At 39.7% G+C, this 16,702-nt stretch overlaps 1 protein-coding gene across 5 annotated transcripts in view; it reads right to left on the bottom strand.

The window, feature by feature from the left end:
- Positions 1-5,721: 5,721 nt before the first annotated feature.
- The window catches only part of LOC126427400 (zinc finger protein 708-like), a 181,102-nt gene continuing 170,121 nt past the window's right edge, over positions 5,722-16,702 (bottom strand). For 3 of the 5 annotated variants that reach the window (XM_050089753.1, XM_050089756.1, XM_050089755.1), the window contains one exon: positions 5,722-9,414. In XM_050089753.1, the coding sequence (XP_049945710.1) occupies positions 7,671-9,414 (1,744 nt within the window). In that variant the 3' untranslated portion in view covers positions 5,722-7,670. The remainder of the gene's footprint in view (positions 9,415-16,702) is intronic. The other 2 variants (XM_050089760.1, XM_050089761.1) reach the window with 1 other exon arrangement.

Raw genomic sequence — 16,702 nt, 5'->3', positions numbered from 1 at the left:
GTCCTCAGAGACCAAAAACAGGAAAAGTTAACGTAATATTGGTAAACTGCAGGAGTATCCAGGGCAAGGTTCCTGAATTAGTATCTCTTATTGAAGGAAATAGTGCGCATATAGTATTAGGAACGGAAAGTTGGTTAAAACTGGAAGTGAACAGTAACGAAATCCTAGACACAGAATGGAATATATACCGCGAGGATAGAATAAACGCCAATGGTGGAGGAGTATTTATAGCAGTAAAGAATTCAATAATATCCAGTGAAGTTATTAGCGAATGTGAATGTGAAATAATCTGGGTTAAGTTAAGTATCAAAGGTGGGTCAGATATAATAGTCGGATCCTTCTATAGACCACCTGCATCAGCAACCGTAGTAGTTGAGCGCCTCAGAGAGAACCTGCAGAACGTCGTGAAGAAGTTTTGTGATCATACTATTGTAATAGGGGGAGACTTCAATCTACCAGGTATAGAATGGGATAGTCACACAATCAGAACTGGAGCTAGGGACAGAGACTCTTGTGACATTATCCTGACTGCCTTGTCCGAGAATTACTTCGAGCAGATAGTTAGAGAACCAACTCGTGAAGCTAACGTTTTAGACCTCATAGCAACAAATAGACCGGAACTTTTCGACTCCGTGAATGTAGAAGAGGGTATCAGTGATCATAAGTCAGTGGTTGCATCAATGACTACAAGTGTAATAAGAAATGCCAAGAAAGGAAGGAAAATATATTTGCTTAACAAGAGTGATAGGGCACAAATCGCAGAATATCTGAGTGACCACCATCAAACGTTCATTTCTGAGGAAGAGGATGTGGAACAAAAATGGAAAAAATTCAGAAACATCGTCCAGTACGCCTTAGATAAGTTCGTACCGACTAAGGTCCAAAGCGAGGGGAAAAATCCACCGTGGTATAACAATCATGTACGAAAGGTACTACAGAAACAAAGAAAGCTTCATCATAGGTTTAAGAGTAGTCGAATCATAGCTGATAAGGAAAAGCTGAACGAAGCGAAAAAGAGCGTAAAGAGAGCAATGAGAGAAGCATTCAACGAATTCGAACATAAAACATTGGCAAACAATCTAAACAAGAACCCTAAAAAGTTTTGGTCATATGTAAAATCGGTAAGCGGATCTAAATCCCCTATTCAGTCACTCGTTGACCACGATGGCACCGAAACAGAGGACGACCGAAGAAAGGCAGAAATACTGAATGCAGTGTTCCAAAACTGTTTCACTGCGGAAAATCGTAACACGGTCCCTGACTTCAGCCGTCGCACGGACGCCAAAATGGAAAACATTGAAATAAACGATATCGGAATTGAAAAACAACTGCTATCACTTAGTAGCGGAAAAGCATCCGGACCAGACGAGATACCCTTAAGATTCTACAGTGATTATGCTAAAGAACTTGCCCCCTTTCTATCAGCAATTTATCGTAGATCGCTGGAAGAACGTAAAGTACCTAGCGACTGGAAGAAAGCGCAGGTCGTTCCCATTTTCAAGAAGGGTCATAAATCAGATGCGAATAATTATAGGCCTATTTCGCTTACGTCAATCTGTTGTAGAATAATGGAACATGTTTTGTGTTCTCGTATTATGACGTTCTTAGATAATACAAATCTCCTTCATCATAACCAACATGGATTCCGCAAACAGAGATCATGTGAAACTCAGCTCGCCCTATTTGCCCAAGAAATTCACAGTGCCGTAGACACTGGCGAGCAGATTGATGCCGTATTCCTGGACTTCAGGAAGGCATTTGATACGGTTCCGCACTTACGTTTAGTGAAATAATACGAGCTTACGGAATATCGGACCAGGTTTGAGATTGGATTCAGGATTTCCTAGAAGAAAGAACACAACATGTCATTCTTAACGGTTCAAAATCTGCAGATGTAGAGGTAATTTCGGGAGTACCGCAGGGAAGCGTGATAGGACCTTTATTGTTTACAATATACATAAATGACTTAGTTGACAACATCGGTAGCTCCGTGAGGCTATTTGCAGATGACACGGTTGTCTACAAGAAAGTAGCAACATCAGAAGACTCGTACGTACTCCAGGAGGACCTGCAGAGGATTAATGCATGGTGCGACAGCTGGCAGCTATCCCTAAACGTAGATAGATGTAATATAATGCGCATACATAGGGGCAGAAATCCATTCCAGTACGATTATGCCATAGGTGGTAAATCATTGGAAGCGGTAACGACCGTAAAATACTTAGGAGTTACTATCCGGAGCGATCTGAAGTGGAATGATCACATAAAACAAATAGTGGGAAAAGCAGGCGCCAGGCTGAGATTCATAGGAAGAAAATGTGACTCATCGACGAAAGAAGTAGCTTACAAAACGCTTGTTCGTCCGATTCTTGAGTATTGCTCATCAGTATGGGAACCTTACCAGGTTGGATTAATAGAAGAGATAGACATGATCCAGCGAAAAGCAGCGCGATTCGTCATGGGGACATTTAGTCAGCGCGAGAGCGTTACAGAGATGCTGAACAAGCTCCAGTGGCGGACACTTCTAGAAAGGCGTTACGCAATACGGAGAGGTTTATTATCGAAATTACGAGAGAGCACATTCCGGGAAGAGATGGGCAACATATTACTACGGCCCACATATATCTCGCGTAATGATCACAACGAAAAGATCCGAGAAATTAGAGCAAATACGGAGACTTACAAGCAGTCGTTCTTCCCACGCACAATTCGTGAATGGAACAGGGAAGGGGGGATCAGATAGTGGTACAATAAGTACCCTCCGCCACACACCGTAAGGTGGCTCGCGGAGTATAGATGTAGATGTAGATGTAGAATTATATACTACTTGTGTTGCACAAATGACTTAAATTCATTACCAAACAATGATACCTGAAAGGCACTTAAGACACAGAATGCGTCAAATGTAGTTTCCCAGCAACGGTTTGTGAAAGGTAATGTTTAATTATGCACAGTTCTAAATGAAGTTAAGAGCCAATCAATTTTCAAACAACAGTAGCAGCATCACTTTCATATGGATGAATAAGAATTACTTACGGTTCTGCAACGAAGGGCAGATGCATTGATTGTTCTAATTACACGGTGATGGGCTAACTGCTCTTGTCACTGCGACAGTTACTCTGGCCAAGTAATATAGTATTATTTCTTAATTGTAGTTGCGCCTCTACTGGATCTAACTCTATTCAAATGTGTAGGCACAATTCAAACGAGTTATTCCCACAAAACTTGGTTGTAGTTACCCTTATTACAAATGGTAAATGTCCAAATGGACATAATTCTGATACAACACCACAGAAATGAATAAATGTATGCATGGATCCATGGTTGTACCAGTTTTCTGTTAGACAATCCTCTGTTGCTGGCAGGTGATAATGAAGATTCTGCTAGCCTCTTTTACCCTGGTTATCTGCTAAAAAATGCATGTAGTCATTGGTTCTCATTCTCAGTAAGCAAGGAGGAATAGAGACAACTGCTCAATGACATGCCTTCTTACACTACTGCTAATGCATGACAAACAGTCATCCTGTACTGCTTGAGAAATTCTGTAGTCACATATCATTGCAGTTATTTTCTTAACCCTTCCCTGTTATTCCTGTCCCTACTACCATGCCTCTGAATCTGTTCTGTTGCGTAATTTTATACTTTAGTGGATTTTGGATCCTGGTGCAGGTCAGTTATGACTCTCGTTTACGACTAAGCATTAGGAGATGGGATGCCAATATGTATTAGTATGTTTCTATTGTATAATTTTGTCATTTTGCGTATTTCGTTGCATGGGAGAGCATTACATTCCACTTAGTTAAGGGCCAAACCAATGACGTACGATTTAACGATCAGTATCAATTAAGTGCATGAAACAAGACTTAACAAAACAATGATAGTGTTACAGTTGTCTTAATGATATTAGTTTATTGTGAATATATAATCAGTTTGTAATGTATCCTTCAATAACTTTGTAATTTTGACTTTTATACTACAAACTGCAGACATTATAGGAAAAGTAATAAATCTTATCAAAACCTCCTTTTGTATTGAAATACCCAGCCAGCCTTCGCTGATGCACCCCTTTGATGCAGTGTTACAGTCTCTCATGATCTGCGATGCTAGACCTTCACAACTGGTAACAACATTTGGCCCCAATGATGTCATTCCCAACCACAATACTCCATTACTCCCCACAGGCATCACCATTGCAGCAACCTAGCCACTGCCCAGCTGATGCATCTTGACAGCCCTCGTGCTGTCCCTGCTGGCTCAGTATATGGTCGGCCCACCTGTCGCCTCTGCACTACCACACCACTGTACCAGTGCATCATCTCAGTTGGTTGAATATGTTGCCAATTTGACCCGTAAATTATTGTACTATTATCTGCAACTTCTTAAATACTTCTGAGTTTCCTATTCCTGTCCACTTTTTTACTACATTTTAGAAATTCTTTGTTTCCGCTATTAGAATGTTGCATCCCTTAGCAAGAGCTACCCATCCAAAGGAGAATTTTCAAACACTAAACTATTACTTTTGTAATTTTTAAATAATTAGCCTGCTGCTCTGAAGGGGGAGTGAAGAGTGCATGGTAGACTGACAGACTGAGTGGGAAACACTTTATGAAATATGTTTCACTGCAGACCTGGGGCTAGGCAGGGGCAGGTTCTGTACCAGTTAACACTGTATATGCCTTGTTCACTTTCATACCATTCTGACAGTGAGGATGCTCATGGGATGACACTTCCAAGAAGCATCACTTGTGAGGAAAAGCTTCTAGAAAACTATCCAGCAACCAATCAGACAGCTGTTAATGGTCACATAGGGCCATAGGGCACAGCTGGGATCAATTTGGCTAACTCTTGGCAACCAGCTTTCAGTCTGATCAGAGGTGCCCTTCCATCCTATTCTCCAGCACTATGCCTCTCAGTCTGTTAGTGGCTTTAGGGCTAAAGTTCTGATGTAAACACCTGTCAGTTGTTTCAAAGCCCTCTCCATTGTTGTTTCTTTATACAATGTGCTTGATTTCCATGTACTTCTAGATCCTCATCCTACAACTGACTTGTACTTGAAAATTCTTGTGCAATAGTTTATTCTGTCGTGATTAGCTTTGGTTATTATTTAAATAGGTGCAGTTACACTCTTTAATTTATGGGTATGTACAGTGTTTATGTAGACTCAGTTCTTTGGGTGGTTTTCCACTCTACCACTGCTTACATCTCGTGTACCAGAGAAATGCTATATGACCCATCTTTAGCTGATGCATATAGATATTCAGTCCATATTGTGTACCTTTTTTAACATGTTACTACAAATTTTACTGTTTCTTAGATATTCATAATATGTATAGTCGCCACACTTAGTAGTGTATTGTCAGATTCATCTGAATATAAGGCTATTGTGCAGAAGGGCAGTTTTTCTTTCCTTTTATTGGAAAATAATATTTAATACAAATGTATGTGGATGTTGCCCATTATGAATAATCTATACAGCAGTTGCAGATGTCCTATCATGAGAAAGAAGGAAATCTAATCATATCACTATGAAGTGTCATAGGTAAAGTGTAGCAAAACAGAACAGTGCCAATCACTTAGTTTTAACTATCTCCAGTTGTTATGCATATGATGTGATATACTAAACCACTTTCACCAATAACAGATAGGTAGGACATCAAAAATAAAAACAATCATTCTGAAATAAAAAATGAAGCAAAAGTACACATTTCCAAAAACCTCATGTTTATTTACACAAATTAAGAAAAATATCCACAGTAGAAACATCTTTGAATATAGCACAAGAAATATTTAGTACTCGCATTCTGAGCTGTCCCAAGTGTTGTTGTTGTGTATACAAATACCTATTTCATTTTGTGTAGAACTTATACATTATTAAATGCTGCCATCATGTTGAATGCACATGATGCAGTAAGTAGAATATGGGTCTATAAGCAGACCAGAGATTAACAAGGAATTATTCTACCAAACAGATGGGTTGCAAACATATAAATCCAAAGACATAAGGACTTCAGCAAAGGGCAAGTTACAGTCGCATTGCAGCTGGGAACTAGCACCTCAAAAGTGATGAAGCTGGTAGGATGGATCTATGCTACTGTTGTGAACATCTGTGGAAAGTGGATGAAAGGTGATAAATCTATAACCTTATGAAAAGTTGTAATACATCTACACCATCACAAATCATGGAGATCAGAGGCTTGCTGCTCTGTAAAGCTGGACATGTGGCAATATCCAATGATGGTTAACAACGCTGGAGCAGCAATACTAGTTTTTGAACTCAAAATTCAATGTACATTCTTCAACGTGTGGCTCTGCAACATATGGTCACTGTATGTTTCCATACCCATCCACCAAAATTTTCAATTGCAACTGCAGTGGGCAAGTGATCATGGAGGCTGGAATGAAGGTCAATGCAAATGTCAACTAACAGGATGGGTGACATTTCCTGTCACATCAGGTCAGTTGTCACTTCCAGATATACTATTATCTAGGTGAATGACATGGGATGTCACTTGGGCTCCTTTGGGACATCTGGTAGTAATTTAAGGAAATGTGAAAGTTGCAGACTATGTGACCTTTATTGCAACTGCATAGATTCTTTCATTCCTGATGTGCTGTCCCATGGTGAAGGAATCTTTCAGCAGGACAACTGTCCGTGTCACATGTGCAGAAGGGTTCCACAGTGGTCTGAATAGCATGGCAACTAACACTGATGTCTCAACCACACCATTTAGATGATCTGAACGTGTGGAATACAACCTTGCTACATATATCCAGAAACATGTAAACGATATGTCAAGTCCACATCATGTAGAACTGTCGATGTATTGTGTTCCAAAGGTGGACAAACATGCTAGTGAGCAGGTTGCTATATTTGTTGTTACGTTTACTAATGCAGGATTAGTACTAACAGAACATAAATGTACACACTATTAATGACACATACAGCAATTCTCTCGAGAAAACATAGCTTAGTAAAATAATTGCCATAATCACGTTTCTCCAGTGTTGAGTTTACTAACCTGAGTGAAGGAAGTGCTATTAATATACTTTTGCTGTCACTGTTTCTAAAATGCAGAGTTACAAGTATTACATTATGACTATGTTTGGAATAATAAGCAACAAGTCATCACGTTTCCTTGGCCTTATACTGAATATTGTATGGTACTTACGATTACTGACAAAGGTAAGAATTTATCACAATTCACAATCTTCTTGTGTCAAGATTGATGGGAAAAAGTAGCAGTGTTAATGACAAAAAGACATTTGATTCATGTTTTTGGATTATTTAATTATAGAATTTCTTGACATCTCAAGCTGCAGATATGGATTTTTATATTGTCAAATTATCTGTTACCACTCTATAGTACACACTGCACGTTTTTTCACGATTATACCACATTTAATGATATTTCACAGGCATTACAATTTACTATCCCCATGCTACATCCATTACTTTATAGGCCTTGAGGGAACCAACCAGGAAAACCTATTTGCGTAAACTAACAACTACTTGTAGTTTCTTTCTGATGTGAAGTAATTTATGTGTATTGAGAAAATCCATTTGAGTGAAACTTTTGTCACAGATATCACATTTGTGAGGTCCTCATCCAATGGGTTCCAATGCATGTGTCTTGAGATCACCTGATCTAGCAAATGATTTGCCACAAGTATCACATTTGTGTGACCTTTCTCTGATGTGTATGAATGTGTGTCTTGAGATCGCCTGACCTAGCAAAAGCTTTCCCACAAATCTCACATTTGTGAGGTTTCATTCCAGTGTGAATTAACAAATGTCTTTTGAGATGACATGACTGGGTAAACGATTTGTCACAATTCTCACATTTGTGAGGTTTCTTTCCACTGTGAATTAAAGTGTGTTTCTTGAGATCACATAAGATAGTAAAAGATTTCTCACAAATCTCACATTTGTGAGGTTTCTTTCCACTGTGAATTAATGTGTGAGTCTTGAGATGACCTGACTGGGCAAACGATTTGTCACAAACCTCACATTTGTGAGGTTTCATTCTAGTGTGAATTAATACGTGTTGCTTGAGATTGGCCAACATAGTAAAAGATTTTCCACAAATCTCACATTTGTGAGGTTTCTTTCCAGTGTGAATTAATGTATGACTCTTGAGACTGCTTGATAAAGTAAAACATTTCCCGCACACCTCACATTTGTGAGGTTTCTTTCCGGTGTGAATTAATGTGTGAGTCTTGAGATGACCTGACTGGGCAAACGATTTGTCACAAATATCACACTTATGAGGTTTCTTTCCAGTGTGAATTAATCCATGTTTCTTGAGATCGCCTGACACAGTAAATGATTTCCCACAAATCTCACATTTGTGAGGTTTCTTTCCAGTGTGAATTAATATATGTTTCTTTAGATGACCTGACTGGGCAAACGATTTGTCACAAATCTCACATTTGTGAGGTTTCTTTCCAGAATGAATTAATACATGTTTATTGAGATTGCTAAACAAAGCAAAAGATTTCCCACAAATCTCACAATTGTGAGGTTTCTTTCCAGTGTGAATTAGAATATGAGTCTTGAGATGACTTGACTGGGCAAACGATTTGTCACAAATCTCACATTTGTGAGGTTTCTTTCCAGTGTGAATTAATACGTGTTTATTGAGACTACTCGACAAAGCGAAAGATTTCCCACAAATATCACATTTGTGAGGTCTTTTCCCGGTGTGTATGAAGACGTGTCTTTTGAGATCACCTGACCTAGCAAACAATTTGCCACAAATACCACATTTGTCGGTTCTTTTTGCAGTAAGCAGATTAGCCTGGGCACTGATATTAACAGCTGTTGATAAAGTTCCATAATGACTTGTTTTCTCTGCATTATTTCTCATATGTACGTTACTCATGTCATTAGAGGACTTCTTTGAAGCTTTCCAAGTTTCCTCATATGAAGATTGCTCATTATGTTCTGCAACAGAAACTTCTGGCTCACTATCCAAGAAGATAATGCTTTGATGCTCATCACTAAAGCCGTATTTTCCATGGTTGCCAACAGTCAAATTTTGATAATTCTCACTCATTCTCAAATGTTTTTTCAAACTAACATTACTGTGAAACACCTCACCACACCACTCACAAACATACGAAGGTGGTTGTGTGCCATCAATGTGCATAAACACGTGCATTATGAGTCTGTATTTTGAAGGAAAGCTCTGTTGGCAGAAATTACAGCTATATACACGTAATTCCTTTTTCCTCATACTACAGTCATATCGGGTGGCAACTGAGCATTCTTTATGAATAACCCCATCTTCTGTATCGGTACCAAACTCGTGTGTTGACTTTTCCATGTCTATCACCAACTCATCGTGGACCAGTCTATGGTGACAATTTTCTTCACACGATACGCCACAGCTTCCACCAGTACTCTGAGTCAATCTGAAGAATGAGGAGGAGAATGTTAAATATTGATATACATACAACAAAGAAACAATATTTGAGTGTCCATAAATCCAGTACTATAAGCTGCAAGTCATAAAAGTACATACAAAATTACTTTTTCAGTAACTCTCAGTGATTTAAAATTATAATATTCCACAAGAAGGAAGGAATTGAAGAAGTAAAAGTGGTTTAAAACGAAAATCACAAGAGGGAATTCAATAATGGTTAATGCGAGTCACTGACAATTTGATCTGAAATTTTTAGATAAGAATTAAAATAATTCACTTTCACGTATTACAATATTTTAAAAATACAATGTTATACCAATTTATTAAATGTATTAAAAATGTATGTTACACATTTTAATTCAAGGTTCTTGAGTTCAAGGTAATTAAGATTTGATTAAAAGAAATAATTTTTAAATGTTTCATTTTGCAAACACTTTCACCTTTGGAAATGATAAATTAATTCACCTCGTAAACAGATGTTTCGTTTGATTCCCCATGAGTCAAGAACTAGTGCAGGCTTCAATGTTTTGATTAGGTATCTAGTATGGATGTTAATCAGGTGGTAATGACTGCTCATGAACAAGAATCGATGTCACATCAATGAAGGGAAAAAAATTTGCATACTGATGAATGAATGTAAATGACACACCTGCAGATGGTTTTAATCCACGACTGTATTTTTGGCACTGCAACTCATATGAAGCCTTGCACAACTGGAGATACTGTCTGAAAAGAATATTTGCAGTGAGCCTTTTTGAAAAATTTTACATCTTCCCAACGTCTGGTCACCTGGCATTGCAGAACACCGTTGACTGAAGGACACACATAAATTGCCACATTATCTCCTATTAAACATTGCAGGCTGATGCTACATATTGAGTGGCACTGATAACAGCTGATGGATGAGCTACCCCCATAGTATCTGGGTCCCATTATTCCACCTGCCACAAACCCTTTAACCCAGAACAGAACTGTCATGACTTTCAGGTCCCCAGTATGTGCATCATGTTGGACATGAAAGATTACGAAGTACTGAAGGTGTGCATTGTGCCTTGTTTTCTTTTGTTCTGACTAACTTTTGACTGTTTTGCATTTTGTTGGGTATATAGTTTTGTTTGGCGTGGTATCTGGTAAATTTCGAGTGTTTTTAAACTCTTAACTGGGATCACACGATTTTTTTAATGTAACTGGTTTCATGGTGTGTGTCAGATTCCAGAAGTTGACAACTGAATCACTAAATATTGTAACTTTTTTTAACTCAATTAGTTACAGCATGTATTTTCATACATATCGAAGTGAGGTAACAGAATGTACATAATGAAGAAAGAAATAAAAAAATATACAAGTAAGGCTTCAAACAAATACTTTTCTATTTCTCAAATTAGTAGAAATAAAACTTACAATTAGAATTTTATGCTGTGCCAGTCAACCATAAACAAACGAGAATAAGAAACAGAATATCTGGAAAACTTCAACAATACATAAATTTTGATGTTAATTACTTATCAATTGTTTTAGAGACCTCCACGTAAACATTGTGTACATACTGGGTACTTGTGTCATATCCTTAATCTTTACCGCACAACATTTTTTGTGGCAGGTACATTCATGAACTATTCATGCAGTGATGATGGAAGTGCGCATGTATTTTATCAACACACATACTACAGCTTGGACAGTGACACTGCTGATGGTTTGCACCACATTTGATAAAATTTTTGGCACTATAGCTGTCACCTCTACTCTAGTCCTCCTCCTCTCGATTCTCAAACCAAAGATCTGTCATTATGAACAAAAATCGTTTCTTACATTCTATCTATCTACTCCTGTACCCCTCTATCCAACAACTACTCAGGTTGGGAGATTAATGGGACTTCGCCACCTTTAGTCGGTCTTTCAGCTGAAACTGGTTGCGAAGTGCCGTTGCATATGTAGGCTAGTATTACAATGGGATTGCCACTCCCAAAGACTACACCCCCCACCCCAGGACAGAATTAATATACTGAAACTGTCTGCGTCCAGTGTAATCCATGGGAGACTGCGAATGTCTGCAAGTGTTTGCAAGCTGTGTAACTGAGGTGGAACATGGGGACCAGCCCAGTATTCATCTAGTGGGATGTGGAAAACTGCCTAAAACCCACATCCAAGCTAGCCAGCACACTGGCCCTTTGTTGTTAATCCACTGGGCGGATTTGATATGGGGTTGGCGCGCCTACACAAAACCAGGAAGCAGGGCAATAGTTCTCTTGGCTACCCAGGCAGGTCGTTTCTTACACCACCGTGAAAATATTACTAAGGAAAGATGCATTTGATGCCAGGGTTGGAGACTGCTGTGAATACAAGCAAGCCTACTAAAGCTTTTATCTCAGAAATATCAATATCCTGCAAAGAAGGTATGTTTTTTTGAACATTTTTATATTATCAAGATTTTGTTTCATCACTGTTGACTCGCATCTAAAATACTTTGAGGGAAAAGCACACCTGATTTCTTGTGCAATGTCTCTATTTCTACTGAACACATTAACACTAAGTCACAGGGCAGGAATCTGCAAAGCAATGTTACATTGTCTAGCACAAACATTGCTTGGGTCAAGCATTTCTCCATTTGAGTTTCCCCTACCATAAAAGTAGGAATCATGATAACAGAGGACATAGTCGTATCATTATCATTTCCACCACAACCACTACTACCACAACCACAACCACAACGACCACCACGACCACCACCACCACCACCACCACCACCACCACCACTAATTTCTGAATCTGTATCACCAATTTCCATCATGCAATCTTAATGAATATTAGTCACCCAGACCGTCATAAATCATTTATCCAAAACATACATTGAAGTACGGTTCTCTTACTTTCAGAACTCATGGATTATGATGGTGATTTGGGTTGATTATGATTATGATTATTCGTTTGTGGGGCGCTCAACTGCATGGTCATCAGCACCTGTACGAAGTCCCAATTTTTACACATTCAATTTTTTTACACAGTCCAATGTAGCCACTGTCATGAACAATAATGATGACGACGACGACATAATTAGGACAACGCAAACACCCAGTCACTGGACAGAGAAAGCCCAACCCAGCCAGGAATCGAACCTGGGACCCCATTATCCAGAAGCACCAATGCTAGCAACTAGACCACGAGCTGCAGACAGAACTCGTGGAGAATAATAAGTCCATTCAGGCTGGCTTGAATGGTTATAGATGTGGCACACACAGCATATTGTAAAAGACACTGACAGAAGTCACCATAATTCTTACACTGTAATTAACAATAATAAACACAAGCTGATGATAAAAACCCCTGCTGAGTAGCAGTCATAGAACGAGTGTAGTATCTCTGCAAAACGTCATAGCAACTTTATTATGAATTTACTGAGGGTAAAATTGTTTGCACAGCACCCTGTTTCCATAACAAGAAGTCGATCCAAGGCATTTTACGTGATTATAATTAAACTGACAGTGTTCTGGGTGCTGCAGTGTGGGCTCTATACTTTGCAGGATGCTTTAACATTGTAAGATCTTCATTTACTTGTATCCTCACTGAGTACACTGAAAAATAATTTTTCACTTTCCGCCACCAGGTGAAAATATGGCGCTATAAGCAGTGAGAATGAGGTATCAGTGGAGGAAAAAAGACGAGAAACGATCAGACCAACGATAATGGTGGTTCTGGTACGTTTATTAGCATATGATCAGAAGTTACGTGTTCAAAATGGTCTAATGACTGCTACATGGTGTATCCATGACATGACTTGGTTAATAGTTGCCAACAGCATATCCACTGTAATCAGGTTGATTCTTATCATATGGTATCCTTCTGATCAGGGTTATCTGGATACATCCTGAATACTTTTTCACAGATCCCAACATCCACATGTCACATGAATTTATGTCAGGGGATCTCGAAGGCCACATATCTTGAAACTGCCTAGATATAATGTGGGTCATACCAAATGTTTCATGAAACCAATCATTCACTACACAACTGACATATCATGCCACCCCATCAATATAATTATGCAGACACCTGTGTTCTTGAAATGTTGGAATCATATTGCATAACAAGGTCCTTATAAAGTTCAGATGTCACTGTACACCAAACAGGTCCATGACTGAGAATGAAGGGTCTAGTATGCCACAGTCATGTAAGCTGAGTGCAGTGGATGTTCCTGCACAAGACTTGGGAGGACAACCCCATATGTGACAGTTCTGTGCATTCACAGCCTGGTGCAGAGTAAAATATACATTATCGATCCAAAGAATATTCCCAGCCAAAAGTCACCATTTCCATGCATGCCAAAAATGAAGGCAAAGTCACAGCATTGTAACCTATCTTGGGGCTTCTTTAGCAGCACATTCTGAGCCACATCGAGATACTAGTGTAAAATGTGCCACAAAATATTTTGAACTGTTGACTGGGGGAAGGCACAGTCAGAGGCAGTGTGTGTGTGTGTGTGTGTGTGTGTGTGTGTGTGTGTGTGTGTGTGTGTGTGTGTGTGTGTGTGTGTGTGCGCGCGCGCGCTGGGGAAGGGGGGGAGAGAGAGGGAGAGAGGGGGAGAGGGAGAGGGGGGGAGAGGGAGAGGGGGGGAGAGGGAGAGGGGGGGAGAGGGAGAGGGGGGGAGAGGGAGAGGGGGGAGAGGGAGAGGGGGGGAGAGGGAGAGGGGGGGAGAGGGAGAGGGGGGGAGAGGGAGAGGGGGAGAGAGGGAGAGGGGGGGAAAGGGAGAGGGGGGGAGAGGGAGAGGGGGGGAGAGGGAGAGGGGGGGAGAGGGAGAGGGGGGGAGAGGGAGAGGGGGGGAGAGGGAGAGGGGGGGAGAGGGAGAGGGGGGGAGAGGGAGAGGGGGGGAGGAGAGAGAACGAACTCTAGCACCTAGTGCAGAATTTGAGCCATCTGCTACATGGTCGGCTGTAGCTAAAAGCAACTTCAACAACAGTTATGGGAATTTGCTGCACCGCTTAATTCATGTATTACTTCAAATTTGATTGTATTCCTGAATACATTTATTAACATGGGGCCTCTTCTCAGCCATTTATTTCAATGATATTCCTGCAAAGCATTGCTGCTGTTCTGATGAAACTACTGTACCACCTGTGCACAAGTTTCTTCTCAATAGGCACTTCGGTTCTTATGGAAGGCTTAAACCTTGTTAACTGGGTGTATATCCAGACAAGATAAAATTCTCGGATTTAACAGTTAGAAACGCGTTGTTTAGGGTGAAAAACTGTTCACTGGGTGGAAGTACATTTTCCCATGTTAAAATACGATATCGTTTCCCTAGGAGCTGTAAACCTTACCAATCCCTTTAATGGTTTTGGGTTTATAAACCTGTTTAGAACTTTCTGGAAGTTTAGGAATCTCAACCTAGCAAAAATCAAAGCGTTTCTGAAAGATCTTTGATGCGTGGAAACATGTATACTACATATTTTTGTATGACGAAAGTATGAACACGAATTCCACCAATTACATCACGGTAGCTTCCAAAGCACCGCAATCAAGATTGTGACGTGCTTTCATCGGCCAAGCATAGCTCGTGTCACATGGTTTAAATTAGTATACAGCAGTACAACTACAAGAAAAGCAAAGTTTTCGTATATAATATTGACTTTCTAAAAGTTTTTGCTGTTTTCCGAGGGTGTGGTTAGGCAGCTTAATATTTGCAGCAGCTTAATATTTCTAACAAGCACGATTATAAATTTCACTGATGTGCACCAGACACTTAGTGGGTTACGTGGCTGAATACATGTTCTGTAGCGCACTGAATTTTCCCATAGCAAAGCCAGTTGAATGTGAAATCGATCAAAAACTCACTATGCTCTTATTTTTGAAAGTTACTGTTGATGACCATGCAGCTTTTCCCTGGAATAAATTATGACTAACTGACAACCTAAGCTGCCGACAGGTGTTGTTGATATACCTCAATGTCCAACAGTAACTGTTCTTTCGAGAACAAGTTACTGTCGTATATATAGTTAAAGGCTACCCAGCCATTGACCTTCGTCTGTGCAAATGCGCACGGGTTGCCCAAACTCTTACCGGAATCGCCAAAGCGTGCATGAGTAATGAGTGGGTAGGCAAATGTCTATAAGATACTATACATATGTAGAATTGTGGACAGTTGGGAATGTGAGTCTCACGGGAGGCGTGCAAGGGATAAGTCCCTGCAGTCGCGCTATTCATCTGTGTCCTCGGTGGCTCAGATGGATAGAGCGTCTGCCATGTACGCAGGAGATCCCGGGTTCGAGTGCTGGTCGGGGCACACATTTTCAGCTGTCCACATCGAGGTATATCAACAACACCTGTCGGCAGCTTAGGTTGTCAGTTAGTCATCATTTATTACAGTGAGTATTGCACAATTTTATTATTTGGCAGAGCCACACGATTGCCAATGGTGGCAGGCATATTGAACATGTCATAACCTAAATCCGAATATTTGTAGTGAAGTTTCCATGTTGAATGAAGTGTGTGAACGTTGTAGAATGTAACTAATTTACCATTTTTGATATAATTCAATAATTGTCACCTTTTATGTTTCCTAAGTGACAGTCTGGGCACTGCACTAAGGGCTGCATATCCATCACTGCTACCTGTGTTTTGACTGAGCAGTTCAATTATATATGTTGGTTTGGCTTTCTGCCCAAGCTGAAAGTGGGGTTATTTTCTTTGTCATAATGCATAGTAAGCTCAAGTCACTGAATGTTGATCATCCTTCCCCCACAGAATCACTCTCTCATTCTTTCATGGAAACAATTTGTGGTCAAGAGAAAATTTAAGGGTCCACTGACTGAAGCTTTCCGCTTTTGGTGAGGTTTTTTTACTGGATAGTGTACATCATCCATGTACACACACTTTAGAACTATTTACTCTAATTGTCTCATTAAATATGTTTACTTTGTGACTGATCAAAATGTTTGCAGATAATCACTTTATTGGTTAGTAGTATTAACTGCTCAGGACGTTACACACTGTTTCAATGAATTACAAATTAAAGTTTTATTCTTAAACAATGAAATGGGCTTATATCCAAATTTCCAAGTCAGCAGGTTAATGCATAATATTCAATCCTACTAATTTCTGTGCTCTTTCTTCATAAAATATTTGCCTGTTTGGTACTCACGTAGGAACTTTCTTATACAACTGCTGTCAGATAGGACATGTTATACAGCATAGAAGTCTAGAATCTTTTAGATATTGCTCAGAAGACTGAAGCTTTCATGATCTACAGATGGGAAGTTCTATCTGCTTCAGAGTCGTCTGTACAC

This window comes from Schistocerca serialis, chromosome 11 (assembly GCF_023864345.2).
Source record: "Schistocerca serialis cubense isolate TAMUIC-IGC-003099 chromosome 11, iqSchSeri2.2, whole genome shotgun sequence".
In the NCBI taxonomy this organism is placed as follows: Eukaryota; Metazoa; Arthropoda; class Insecta; order Orthoptera; family Acrididae; genus Schistocerca; species Schistocerca serialis.
This window is presented reverse-complemented; position numbering and strand designations above follow the sequence as displayed.